Below are 13,235 nucleotides of genomic sequence, written 5' to 3'. Positions count from 1 at the left end.
GCTCCAGCCTGGGTGACAGGCCGAGACTCCGTCTAAAAAAAAAAAAAAAAAAAAAAAAAAAAGAAATCTAATAAATGGTTAATGAATGAATGACCTTGGCTCGGCCAGCGATACATCTTGACTGAAGGGACTGAAGGGACTGAAGGGAGGTCTATGCTAAGGTGGTTGGGCTTTGAGTAGGGGGGAATCCCAAGACCAACTCCCATTTTCTGAGAAGTTTTGTCTAGAAGCTTCTGCCATGTCTCTCTCTATTCCTTCCCTCCCCCTTCTTCAATCTACCAATTATGCACTGGGCTCACAGGGAGAGCAGAGCAAGGGAAGGGAGTGTCCAATGTCCAGTTTCCTCAGTCATCTCTGCATTCTGACTTAATATACTCCATCTGCAGCCGGGAGTTGTAGGCTCACATTCTCAAGGCAACACTGGGTCCTGTGGTTGGTGAGGCATTTAAAAAAATAATTGAGACAGGGTCTCACTCTGTTGCCCAGGCTGGAGTGTGGTGGCACCATCATAGCTCACTGCAGCCTAAACCTCCCAGGTTCAAGCAATCCTCCTGCCTCAGTGCCCCCAAGTAGCTAGGGCTACAGGTGCACAACACCATGCCTGGTTAATTTTTGTGTTTTTAGTAGAGATGGGGTTTTGCCATGTTGCCCAGGCTGGTCTCAAACTCCTGAGCTCAAGTAATCTGTCCATCTTGGCCTCCCAAAGTATTGAGATTATGGGCGTGAGCCACTATGCCCAGCCTGATGAGGCATTTGAGATGAGCTAAAGCAGGTCTTCTGAATGACTAGCAATTGGAAGCAGTATGCCTCTCAGTCCAGCCCTTCTCACTCTGGCCTTCGAGCTCCTAGGCTCCACAGCCTCCAGCTCAGGGCAGGGTACATTGAGGACTTTAGCAAATCTGGCTTCTGGAGAGATGATTGTCTGTCACTTTTCCCATTTCTTTATTCTCGGAAAATTGCAGCGAGACCAAATGTGGTGCTGGCGATGCTTATCTTCAGCACTTGATAAGGCCTCCTGATGTCCTTATGGATGTGAAGCTGGTGGAGCAGCTGTCATGAGGGGCGGGTGCCGAGTGATGGGTTCACAGGGCTCTACCATCTCCCCTCCCCCAGGAGCCCTGTCCTCATCCCTGATGAGTTCAGCACGTTTGTCAGAAACCTGGGTGAACAACACTAAGAGATCCTTTACCGAGCATCTGCAGGACACTGTGTTAGGCATCTGCACATGCTCCCTCATTCAATCTTCACTATGTTCCTGGCTGGTAGGGATTACAATCCCCTTTTATGGATGAGAACAGTGAAACTCAGGATGGCTAAGATCAAATGGAAGGTCCAGATTCAAGCCCAGGTCTACAGGATTACAAGGTGGACACTGCAACACTTCAAGTGTCCTGGCCACCTCCACGGATGACCTGGAGCTTGGGGTTGGGGGTACAGATCGGACTGTGTGTTGCATGATAGAATCAGGGTCCAGAATGATCTCAAGCTTAGAAGATGGGCTGAGATGAAAAAGGTGAAATACCACAGGGGAGAAACCCTGTCTAAGTTCAATATAGAACAGCAGGGAGGCAAGATGCAGACATGTTGCCTACTGATGTGCCAGAGTGAGACTCTGGCTCTAAACGGACCCTCACTGCTTTGATAAATGCTAAAATAGAACCAAAGCTAGGCTTCAGTTGCACCAAAGGGGAGAATGTATTCAGAGAGAGGGAGTGATGGTCTTACTCTACCTCTAATGCTGATTGGGCCCCATAGTTTTGGGGGATACTTTAAGAGGAATGTTGTCAAGAGGAGACAACCAGCAGGACAATAATCAGAAACCAAGTGCTACAGAGGAAGAGGAAGGAGAGTGGGTTCAGTCTGGAGATGCCATAAATAGTTTGCAAATGTCAGCAGGGCTGACATAGTCACAGGCCCTGACTTCTCTGGAGCTGGCCTCTGGGAAGAAAAGGCAGGGCCAGAGGGAGGAAACTGAAGAGAGACAGAAGACAGAAGGAAGTTTAGAAAGGAGCTAGTAGAGGATAGAGAGGCCTTTCTGGGTGGTAATGAGCTCTCTGTCATGGGAAATGACCAAGTAGAGTCTGTCAAACTCTCTGTGTCTGTTCTGGAGGGACCGTTCAGCTCCTTCTCTGGAGTGGGGAGCATGGGAGTTGCAAGATCACCAAGGGAGGCCAATATTGTCCCCAAGGCAGGGAGCACTATGGGGGGATTCAAGCATTCTGGAAAGCAGGTAGGAGCCTCCCTCATGGCAGCATAGGAGGAGAGGTGGGATGGCCAGCCCTGCTCCCACACTGAGAATCCGTGACCTGGGGGCCAGGTTGGCCTTGTGAAAGCACAGACTCGCATGTCTCTCCCGCCCCATTCTAAGCTTCCTTTGATTTGTTCGTTTTTTGTTTTTTGAGACAGAGTCTCGCTCTGTTTCCCAGGCTGGAGTGCAGTGGCACGGTCTTGGCTCACTGCAACCTCCGCCTCCTAGTAGCTGGGATTACAGGCTCCTGCCACTACACCCGGCTAATTTTTGTATTTTTAGTAGGGATGGGATTTCTCCATGTTGGTCAGGCTGGTCTGGAACTCCTGACCTCAGGTGATCTGCCCACCTCAGCCTCCCAAAGTGCTGGGATTACAGGTGTACCGATTCTAATCTCTCCAGAGCCACTGCACCCAGCTCTAAGCTTCCTTTGGATGGGATGGGAAGAGCTCTACACTGGACCTAGAACCTGAGCAGGTGAGGGAAAGGGCACCTGTGGGCAAGGGGTGGATCTGTCTTCTCTGCCTCCTGCCAACTGACCTGAGGCAATGAGAGGACAGGTGGGCAGAGGCTTTATGTGTGGGAGGGAGGGCAGTGAGGGATGGTGTGAGATGGTGGCAGGGAAAGGGTCTCTTTCTCCGGATCCATCCTTATGGTAGTGTTTTCCGAGATGGAGTCTTGTGGGTGGGAACAGCCTTCAGAAGGCAGAACCAGTGGAGGAGACAGCTGTACTGTTCTGGGCACTGGCCCATTCAGGCCGCTGTGCTTGGGGAAGAAATGGAGGGAGGTTTGTGTTGTGGTTTCTCTAAGGACTAGCCCAGGAGTGTCATGTGTGGCTTACAAAAAAATCTATAAAAATTTTTCAGAAGCCAGCGTGATGCTGCCTGTCCCCTGCCCTCTCCTCTGTATTTGCTAAGTGACCACTCGTCCTCACTCTGGGCTGGTCTCCAGAGAGATCTTTGTAACTAGTCTGAAAAGAAGCCACCACAGTAGCATCAAAGACTTGCCCCACTCCTTCCCTGTGAGGGGAAGAGGGAGGGGGAAGGTCAGATGGGACCATGGCAGCTGCCCCTGCCCTCAGTGGTGGCAGCAGGTGTCACCACCACCTCTCCTCAAATGCACCCTCTCTATACTCCTAGGAAGCCAGGGGGTTTCAAGTCCTCCCAGCATGTCTGGGGGCTGTGGGCTGAGGAGGGTGTGGCCACCCATCTGAGAGGCCCTACTTCTGCCTGGTGCCCCATCTGGGCAAGGCGATGGATCCCAAATCTTAAACCCAAGAGGAGAAATGTTGCTATATACCAAGATGACGGTATGAACTTGTCCCACCTCATGGGGAGGTGCATTTCCAGGCAGAGAGGCAGGAACCAATGCAATGAGCACCTACTGTGTGCATCCCAGGTTCCAATCCACACAGTCAGCCCAGAAAACCTGGTCAGTGTGGGCCTCACTTTAAAGAGGCTAGCTGCAAGCTGGAGGGCACCCAGGATGCTGCGGGATCTCGAAACCAGTTCATTAAGAGAGCCAAGCTGCTTTGCCTGGGGAAGTGTAGACTCCCCGGGGATCACATCACACTCTTCAAAGAGAAGAGGCCGAGATCAGAGGGGGAATGGAGGAGACCAAAGGTTTATGTGTGTGTGTATCTGGAGTAGCCATAGGCTCAGGAATTTTTTTTTTTTTTTTTTTTTTTTTTTTTTTTTTTTAAGACAAAATCTTGCTCTGTTGTCCAGGTTGGAGTGCAGTGGCATGATCTTGGCTCAGTGCAACCTCTACCTCCCAAGTTCAAGTTATTATCCTGACTCAGCCTCCCAAGTAGCTGGGATTACAGGCACCCACCACCACAGCTAATTTTTGTATTTTTAGTAGAGACAGGGTTTCACGATGTCAGCCAGGCTAGTCTTGAATTCCTGACTTCGTGATCCACCCCCCCTCAGCCTCCTAAAGTGTTGGGATTACAGGCGTGAGCCACCGCGCCCAGCCAAACTCATGGATTTTTAGAGCTTAATGGACCTCAAAGGCCAGCCCCCACTGAATGTGCAATAAAGGGAAGTTTTCTGTGTGTATGTTTTTGTATATGAGTGTACATGGTTTTCTAGTTTTTGTGTGATCTGTGTGTTCATATACTCACCTACACACACAAACCATCTTAAGGCAGATCACTTTAAGCAGCAAATGACTAGAGAAGTCCCACCAGAGGGTAAAAAATGAACCCATCACGAACCAGCCACCTTCAAGTGCAATATTCCAAACCAGAGACCACCACCTCTTGCCATTCACTGAGACTGTAGGCTTTGTTATCTTGTCTGCCCTCAAAAGTGTTGGTTGACTATGGGATCTATGTAGGAGGCTTGCTGGGGTTGCCCTGCAGCCTCAGGGGCAAAGCCAGGAGCTTGGGGCAGAGGGAGGGCCCCAGGAGGCAGGTTGAGCTCAATGTAGGGTGGCCATTTCTATCACTCAGCCATGGGAAGGCCTGTTCCTGGAGGTAGTGAGCTCTCCATCATGGCAGCGCAGGAGGAGAGGCTGGGATGTCCACTTGCTGCCAAGGAGATTGCCGTCCAGGGTGGGCTGTTGAGAGAGACATCTTCTGTCTCTGCCTATTTGCAAATTTCGCCATGCTGGTTCTGAGAGCCCTGAGAATGGGTGATGTGGGGGTGGTGGGTGTGGGGAAGCTGTGTTCACCAAAATGTCCAATTATCCAGGACAGCCTGTGCCCGAAACTCCTGGACATGGAGGCTCATATGGGAAGCCCTACGTCCTCGGGCTGGGGCTAGGCTCAAATAGGGCACGCACATTCATTTCTCCTGAAGCATTTCCGCTCTGTGACAGCACTGATCACGTCTGACCACATGCAAAGAGCTGCCCCTAGGATGGAGTTGTTGACCATGTGAACAAGGGGCCCGAGAGGCCCGCTATCACAAGCCTCGGCAGCTAGAGTGTCCGCAGGACTCTAAGACCTCCAGGTGTCAGGTGATGTCTTCTGGACCCATTATGCAATATTTGATTTAAAGGGTGGAAGAGTTGATGGCCCCAGCCCTGCCGCTGCCTTCCCGAAGTCTAGGATGCAGAGATGAATACCAGGTACCTTCCATGATGAAGTCGCAGGCAACACTTTAGGCGCAACAATAAGGGGGCAGGAACCTGATCTCTGTTACAGCAGCTTAGCTCATAACTGTACTCAGCTACCACGAGGAGTCCAAATAGCCCCTTCAAGGACTCCGTATCATGTGACCTTGTTTGAATTTCCTCAGACCCCTTATCATTAGCTGATATCTGCTTATGAACTATTTGTTTATTGTCTGTTCCATACTCCCTGCTAAGAACGCAAGCTTTACGAAGACAAGGCATTATTGGTTTTTTTCTTCTTCTTCAATGTAATATTCCTAAAATCCAGAACAGCAATTGCTCATAGTGGGTGCTTCATAAATGTTTGCAGTTGCATAGAGAACAATGATGGTATTGCAGTGAAGGTGGTAATGAGGGGTGGAGAAGGGGATGGGGCCCTTTAGACTTAGCTGCAATGCAATCTGACCTGTTTATGAATTCTCAACACTTTTCTGTCATTCCTTAGGGAGAAGGATGCCAAAAGGGCTCAGACGCTAGAGAGCCATGTCCAAGCCCAATGAAGGTGTGAGCTCAAAGCAGAATGAGGTCCATGGCTGCCAATCCCTCATTCTCCCCATTTCAATCCACAATGGCAGCCAAAATTCTACTTCTTGCCTTGCATAGTTCCTGACATGCAGTGACTCCTCATCAAATATACATGGAATAAAAGAATGAATGAATGGGGTGCTGTGGCTGCAAGGACTTCACAGTGAATTTAATTTAACCACATTAGCACTTTATACTCAGGCTCCTAACCTGGTCTTTAAGATTCTGGAATTAAAGGGAGTCAGTTATTGGCCAATTCTTGGATAGTTTACCAAGAAATATTTCCACTACAAAGAGATTTAGCTTCTGTGTGTGCCACTACAGGTGTGAAAATGCCTGTGTGTCAGTTTGCATGTATGTGAGAGCATGTACATATGCATTAAGTGTGTGCGTCCTTCTTGCCAAGGTATGTGCGCACACATCTGTGTGTCTGTGACTGTGTTTAGATATTCACATGTGATTAATGACAGCGTATATGTAGAGTGTGCATGTGTGTGTGTGTGTGTGTGTGCGTGCGCATTCTTGGCTGTAGAATCTGAATTTCTGCTAGTACTATTTTCCTGGTACACACCCAATCCTGATCCCCTTTCTTTTCCTTTCTTCTCAGAAATCCATTACTAAAAGGTTTTTTACCCGCCTCCAGGGGGAGGGGGTTGGGGGAAGGAGACACTAAAATCACAAGGCCTAGATCAAAACACTCAGCAGCTAAATGAATTCGGCAGCATTTTCCCGCATGACTTGGAGGGATAATTTAGTGAGGCCGCCAGCTGGAAGGAAAGGGATTAATTCTGCATTTAGCACAGCTCCGGTGAATAATTCATTACTGGAGACCTTTGTGCCCAGCCCCTGGGCAATTGGGAAACTGTTCTGCCCACCTGCCTGTTGCCTGCCTGGGCCCACTAGTCAGTCCCCTGACAAGGGGCACCTGACGCTCCTTTTAGTCCCAGGATACACATGCACAGTGGAAGGGGCAGGAGGCAGAGGGAGGTGGGGAGGGGCTGGCAGTGGCCAGTGGCCACAGGCAGACTCTATACCTTGGGAAGAGGCCCCAGAGGTTTGGGCTCCAAACTGGGAAGTTTGTGACCTTTCTCACCAAGATTCTGCTGCCTCTTTCTTGGGGTTTGTTGCTTCTAACCTTGAGAGGGCAATCCTGAATACCTATAGCAGAGAGTGCCAGTGGGGGTCTCAGACCCTCTCCAGAGGCCTTGTAAAAGCACTTTCAGGCTAGTACCAGCCCAGATATACTCCTCATACTCCACACTATAGGATTGCCTGTGCTCTTCATGAGGGAGGTCACAGAGCCAAGTACTACCCCAGAGCTGGTGGATATTTTTCCTGCGTGGGAAGAAGGCAGGAGTGGGTTGGTGCGGACATTAGTCCCTGCAAACACTTTCTGGGTTCATGGTCCTAAACTACCCACATCCCAGGACCACTGAGAGGAAAGGGGGAAAGTCCAGCGGGTGTCTGGCATGTGCACTGCAGCCAAGTGAGCAGGGTCTAAGCTGGGCCGAGACCAGGTGTAGCTAACTAGAGGGATCGAGGTTCATCCAGCAGGCAGGGCTCAGCCCTGGGTGTCTTCACATTTGGACCAACCCAGCTGTGGTAGATAGAATTCCAAAAACAGGCCTCCAAGATTTTACACCCTCATTCTTGGAACCCGTGAATATGATGACTGATGAACCTGGGATGATGTTTGTTATACGGGACTGTTGACTTTAAGATAGGCAGATGATTTGAGTGGCCTGACCTTGTCATACCAGCCCCTCTAACAGTACTTCTAAAAGTTTTCTGTGGCTGCTGACAGAAGAGGATGCCAGAGTTTTGAGGTGTGACGGGGACTGGATATGCCTGCTGGCTTAAGATGAACGGGGCCATTGTGAGGGGGCATGTGGGTGTCCTTCAGGAGCTGAGAGCTGCCCCGGCTGACAGCCTGCAAGGAGACGGGGTTGTGAGTCCACCACTGCGGGGAACTGGATTGTGGTGGCTACCTGAATGGACTTGGAAGCAGATTCCTCCCCAGAACCCCCAGAAAGGAATGCGACCCTGCCAACATCTTGATTCCAGCCACCCTGTGTCACAGGACCTACCTATAGAAGTGTCAGCTAATAAATGGGCATGATTTTAAGCTGCTAAGTTGGTTATAAAGCAATAGAAAACTGATATCCTAGCTCACCCTTGCAGAACCTTGATCCCAGTGAGCCAGACTTGGCTTGGGCTTGGTCAGAGGCTGACTCCCAGGTCTGGGTGGCCCTCTGCTCACAGCTCTCCTCTTCCTAATCTCAGCTTTCTCTCTGTTTTTCTGGAGTCTCAAATCACCCTTAGATGCTTCCATCCAAAGTAGTAGTCCCATTCCCCCGGAAGTCCCTGAACAAAGCCAGCAATTGTGAAGGAAGTTGGATCTCACTAACATGTGCCTGCTGGCCCTGACCCTCCCCTGGCCCACAGCCTTACCTCGGAGGAAAGCAACTGGAAGGAGAGATCCACTGTGGGGACCTCACCATCGATAGTTTTCAGGCTGGTGTCCTGGGGAGGAGAAGGGAGCACTCAGACCATGCTGGCCAGGGCAGCTTCCGCCTCTGCCCCACCTACTATTCTGGAGTTCTCTGGAAGGTGTCACCTGGGGGCTGTACCTAGGAGGGTGGGAGGGAGGTGGGAGCTGGCCTCCTGCTTCTGCAAACCACCTCCACACCATGCCTTCTAAACCCCTCTAGAGACCTGTCTGACACCACTAGGCTCATCTGACAGAGAGATTCTCATTTGTTGAGGTCTATTATGTCAGGATGGCCAGAAGTATTTTAGGGGAAATGGTGGCATAGAAATAGAGAACAATGGTAACAATATTATTCATTCTTGTTGAGAACTTACTCTAAGTGCTTTCCATGGGTTTTCTCATGAAATCTCACAGCAGCCCTATGAAAAAAGTGCTATTGCCATGTACTCATTTTACAGGCAAGGAAACTGAGGCATTGACACTTTAAGTAGTTTTCCCATGGTCATGTTAGCTGGTATGTGGTGGAACCAGAATTTGAACCCAGATAGTCTGGTTCTAGAGCCTGAGTTCTGAACTCTCTTGTTACACACAGAAATTGTGTACTTGGCATGCTGCTCCTGTTTTACAGACGAGGACTCTCATGGTTAAGTAATGTGCCTGAATTTCCGCAGTGAGGATGGGGCCAAGACAGGATTTGAACCTGGGTCTGACTGGCTGAAAGCCTGAGCACTTGTACTGTCTCACAGGGTCTCCCTGTACTTGTCTCCCAAGTTGCTCAGGGGCAGTTTCTCTGGCTTGGTTCGTCATAGTCCCAGAGGCAAGACTGGTTTCTGGGGTTTCAGGGAGCTCCTCACTCCTAGACTGGGTGGCTTCCCTGGTGGGTGCCTTGACAGAAGCTTCTGGAGAAGCCAAATTCTCCTATGGAGGTGTGGTGAGGTGGGGCAGGGTGAGGCAGGGTGGGGCCAGGTGGCATGCCAGGGGCCCAGTTCAGGGCAGGGGGCTCACCATGATGGGGAGCCGCTCCACGTGAAGCCCATCCAAGCCTTTCCCTCTCAGCATCTTCTGGTACAAACGGCTCTTTAGTGGCAACACAGAGATGCCCAGGGGCTGGTCGAGAGTCCATGGCTGGCTGCCTTTCACTGTGGGGGAGGGATCAACTGGGGCTCCTGCCAAAGCCCCCACTTTGGCCTCTGCTTTAATACCTGACATCCAGTCCTCCTGTCTCCCACCGCCTGCTTTCCTGCCTCCTGGCCTTTCCCTGCACATACATCCTCTTCTCATCTTTAGGGCTTTGTGAATTCAGAGCTAACTCTAAACATACTCTGTGTGTCTGGGAATTTATATACATCAACCTAGTCTCTGCCCTTTGGGGGCTTCAATCCCACCGTGCAGAAGACTGTGGATCAGCTGGTCTCTGAAGCCCATCTTCCTCTCCCCTCTCTGTGAGTTCTGAGGGCTCCAGCCCTCCCCCATCACTGATGGGTGCAATAAAACAAAGCTTGAGGCTAAGACCTAGTATGGGACAGGCCCACGTGTCCTGGCCTGTGGACAAGGAATGCAGCCAGCTCTCCTCTGCCTGCACTAGGAAGCTGCCTGGGCACCTGGGAACCATCCATCCCTGTGGGAGGCAGAGGTGGGATGGTCTGAACATCCTTTCATAATATAAATCTCCTGAGGCATGGCTGCCCTGGTGAGGCACCAGGGGTCACGTACTTGAAGTTGAGGAGTAGTACTCCAGCACCAGGGCTGTGTCTTCTGAGAAGTTGGTAGCTCCATCTCGGCCTTGGAAGAGGAAGGACTGATTCCATAGGGGCTGCTCTGGGGGTCCCCCAGGCTTGGACAGCTGGAGGGAGAAGGTAGGAGCAGGTGGTGGGGGCCACAGCTTCTCCCAAATCAAGGCATACTCAGATATTTGGTTGTGTGTATCTATATTTGTCACAAAGTTTCTCCCAGTTATAAAAGCAAGCTGACTGGGCGTGGTGGCTCATGCCTGTAATCCCAGCACTTTGGGAGGTCCAGGCAAGTGGATCACTTGAGGTCAAGAGTTCGAGACCAGCCTGGCCAACATGGCAAAACCTGTCTCTGCTAAAAATACAAACATTAGCCAGGTGTGGTGGGGAACTCCTGTAATCCCAGCTACCCAAGAGGCTGGGGCAGGAGAACTGCTTGAACCCGGGCAGGGGTGGAGGTTGCAGCGAGCTGAGATTGTGCCACCGTACTCCAGTCTGGGTGACAGAGGGAAACTCTGTCCCTAAATAAATAAATAAATAAATAAATAACTGCAACACACACATAATAAATACATTTAGGAAAATGCAGAAACATAGGAAGAAGAAAAACACCTCCGGTGTTCCTACGATAAACACAGTTCATAAAACTGTGCTTCTTCCTAGATTTTTTCTGTGTATACTTTATGTATAATCGCCATTCTAGCATCCTGCCTTTTTCATTTACCAGTAAAACCTAAGCATATACAAAGTCACAGGAAACTCGTCACCCATGACTTGAGTAACTTCAGGATATTCTGTCATGTCCGAGTGTCCTGATGTTTCCCTTCCCATTTTTCCCTTTAATAACACTGCATTGAACGTTCTCTGCTATATATCTTCATATTGCAAATTACTTCCTTAGTACAATTTAGTACCTAAAATGGAATTGCTGGGTTATAGGACGTGTGTATTTTAGGACACCTTATTCATTATTGGTAAACTGTTTTCCTAAAGTGTTGCACTCGTGTTCACACCTGTGGCTGGTGGTGTCATAGATGCTAAGTTAGACATGACCTCTGTCTTTGTCACCAGCCCCTCTCTGCCCCACACAGTTTCCCTGGCCCCTTGCAGAGGCCAAGACAGCTCTGCAGACTACAGAGCCTCCCTGTGCCCATAGTGTGGGCCAGTGGGAACTCGGGGGACTTGATGGCACCCTAGGCCAGCAGTTAGGGCACACACATGGGTATGATTCAAACAATGAAACAAGACAGTATTAACTGTAGCACTGCCCAATAAGAGAGCTATATGAAATATTCCTGTGGGTGGTCAGAAAAGCCTCCTTGAAGGAAGCAGAACCAGAGAAAGGCTCTGAAGGAAGGTCTGGCTGGGTGAAGAGAGGGATAAAGGTCTTCAGGATGGGAAAACAGCACAAGCAAACATGTGGAGTGGCACTGAGCACATCTTGTGCAGAGGACGCCTGGAATGAGGAGAGGCTCCAGGGGGAAGCCTGGCATCTGCCAAGGCCAGAAGGTGGGAGATGGGAGATGGCCATCAGCCTGTAACTCCCAGCCCGCAGCCCTGCAGGGTCCCAGCACAGCGCGGGGCTATGGGTCATTGCCACAGACCCACCAAGTGACTGCCTTGCCTCTGTTCCCCAGCCAGGGACTGTCAGCAACAGTAGTGGCTGCTCCCACCTCCTGCTGCCCTGCAAGAATCAGTCATTGCTTGAAAAGGTCAGCACAAATGCACTGCGGCTCCAGGAGTTATTGATGCAGGATCATGAAATATCAGCGTAGGTCCACTCCCCCACAGTGGCAGGGTGCTGATGACAGTCACACTAATGGGTCTGGTTTGTCCAGGCTCAGCCCAAGGCTCAGCTGTGTCTGCCCCTGGCCCTGGGGAGATGGGTTGCAATCACTTCAGGACTAGGGTGCCCTAGACACCTGAACAGAGACTGCAGTGGTGGGAGCATCCCACTTTTTACGGGAGCTTGGCCAACAGGTCTGGTGAGAGAAGTTGCTTCTGAGTTCTGTGGGGCTTGGGAGTGATCTTTCAAGATTGATCCCCAAACCATGTCCCTCCCAGAACCGCCCCATTCACCTGGCTGGGACTGTCTGCCAGGCATTGGGGCACCTATGACTCAGTCCCCTGCTGCCCATACCTTGCTACTGCCCTGGAAGAAGGTTATTTAGTAGATGCTAGCTACCCTTTCTGGGACCTACCCATGTGTCTGTATGGAGCCTATGAAGCCAGAGGTGGCGAGTGGTTGCCTGCCCAATAAGGAGCAGCCCTTTCCCTGAGTAGTTTCCCAGGGCAAGTCACCTAGGAAAGATCCCTTCAGACTTAGGATTGGGGAGGGAGGGTCAGCCTCTGTTGTGTATGTGCAGGCAGGAGTGGTGGGAACTCGAAGTTAGAAGACCTGCAGTCTGATGCCAGAGTCCCGGTGAGGGTGCTGTGGCTGATGAGTGTGCAGGGTGGGGGCTGGGAGAGGCAGGCATTGCCTGCAGATGCTAATGGAAAGGGCCACAGCGGTGGTGGAATTACGGAATGTCATTAACCCTCAGCTGTGATCTTCAGAAAAGCCATTAACCCCCAGCCACGGAGGCAGACCTGCTTCCCCTTGGGGACAGAGCCTTCATTCCATGCCCTCCCAACCCCCCACCTCATTTCCCCTGGGCCCACCCACACCCACCTCTGCCTGCTCTGCCCAGGCATAGTGGCCCCATCAGGAGGAGTAGTTGCTGGGAGCAGATGCTGGGCTGGGGTATCTAGAGAGATAGGACCCCTTGGCTCTGGGCCTGGGTCTGCCTCAACCTTGCCATGTGACCTTCAAGTCCCTTCTGCTCTTTGGGACCTACTTTTCCCTTATCCAATTGGGATATGCCTCAAACTCCTCACTTTGAAAGCCTGTTGTGAGGTTAAAGGAGACAATGGATGTTTTGCTATTAAGATGAAAGTTCAACTCCACTGAACTCAGCAAATGTTGACTCTGGAGGGCTTCTTCATGCCAGATACCTGTGGGGTGCTGCTAGAGCCAGACTCTGCCCCCGACCCTGTAGCTCACCGTCTTCCAAGAGGATAGGGGACAGACAGACAGGCAGACAGACAGACACCCGCAAACATGTGGAGTCCTAAGCAAGCT

General features: G+C 50.9%; 1 protein-coding gene across 1 annotated transcript in view; it reads right to left on the bottom strand.

The window, feature by feature from the left end:
- CCDC33 (coiled-coil domain containing 33) overlaps positions 1–13,235 on the bottom strand; it is a 100,543-nt gene that overhangs the window by 45,961 nt on the left and 41,347 nt on the right. Inside the window, exons 8-10 of the mRNA XM_073012302.1 lie at positions 10,098–10,227; positions 9,390–9,523; positions 8,345–8,416 (exon numbers count right to left, since the gene is read on the bottom strand). Of these exons, the coding sequence (XP_072868403.1) occupies positions 8,345–8,416; positions 9,390–9,523; positions 10,098–10,227 (336 nt within the window). The remainder of the gene's footprint in view (positions 1–8,344; positions 8,417–9,389; positions 9,524–10,097; positions 10,228–13,235) is intronic.

The sequence above is a fragment of the Chlorocebus sabaeus genome, chromosome 26, assembly GCF_047675955.1.
Source record: "Chlorocebus sabaeus isolate Y175 chromosome 26, mChlSab1.0.hap1, whole genome shotgun sequence".
Classification (NCBI taxonomy): Eukaryota; Metazoa; Chordata; class Mammalia; order Primates; family Cercopithecidae; genus Chlorocebus; species Chlorocebus sabaeus.
The sequence above is the reverse complement of the archived record's forward strand: the minus strand, read 5'-3'. Positions and strand labels throughout refer to the sequence as shown.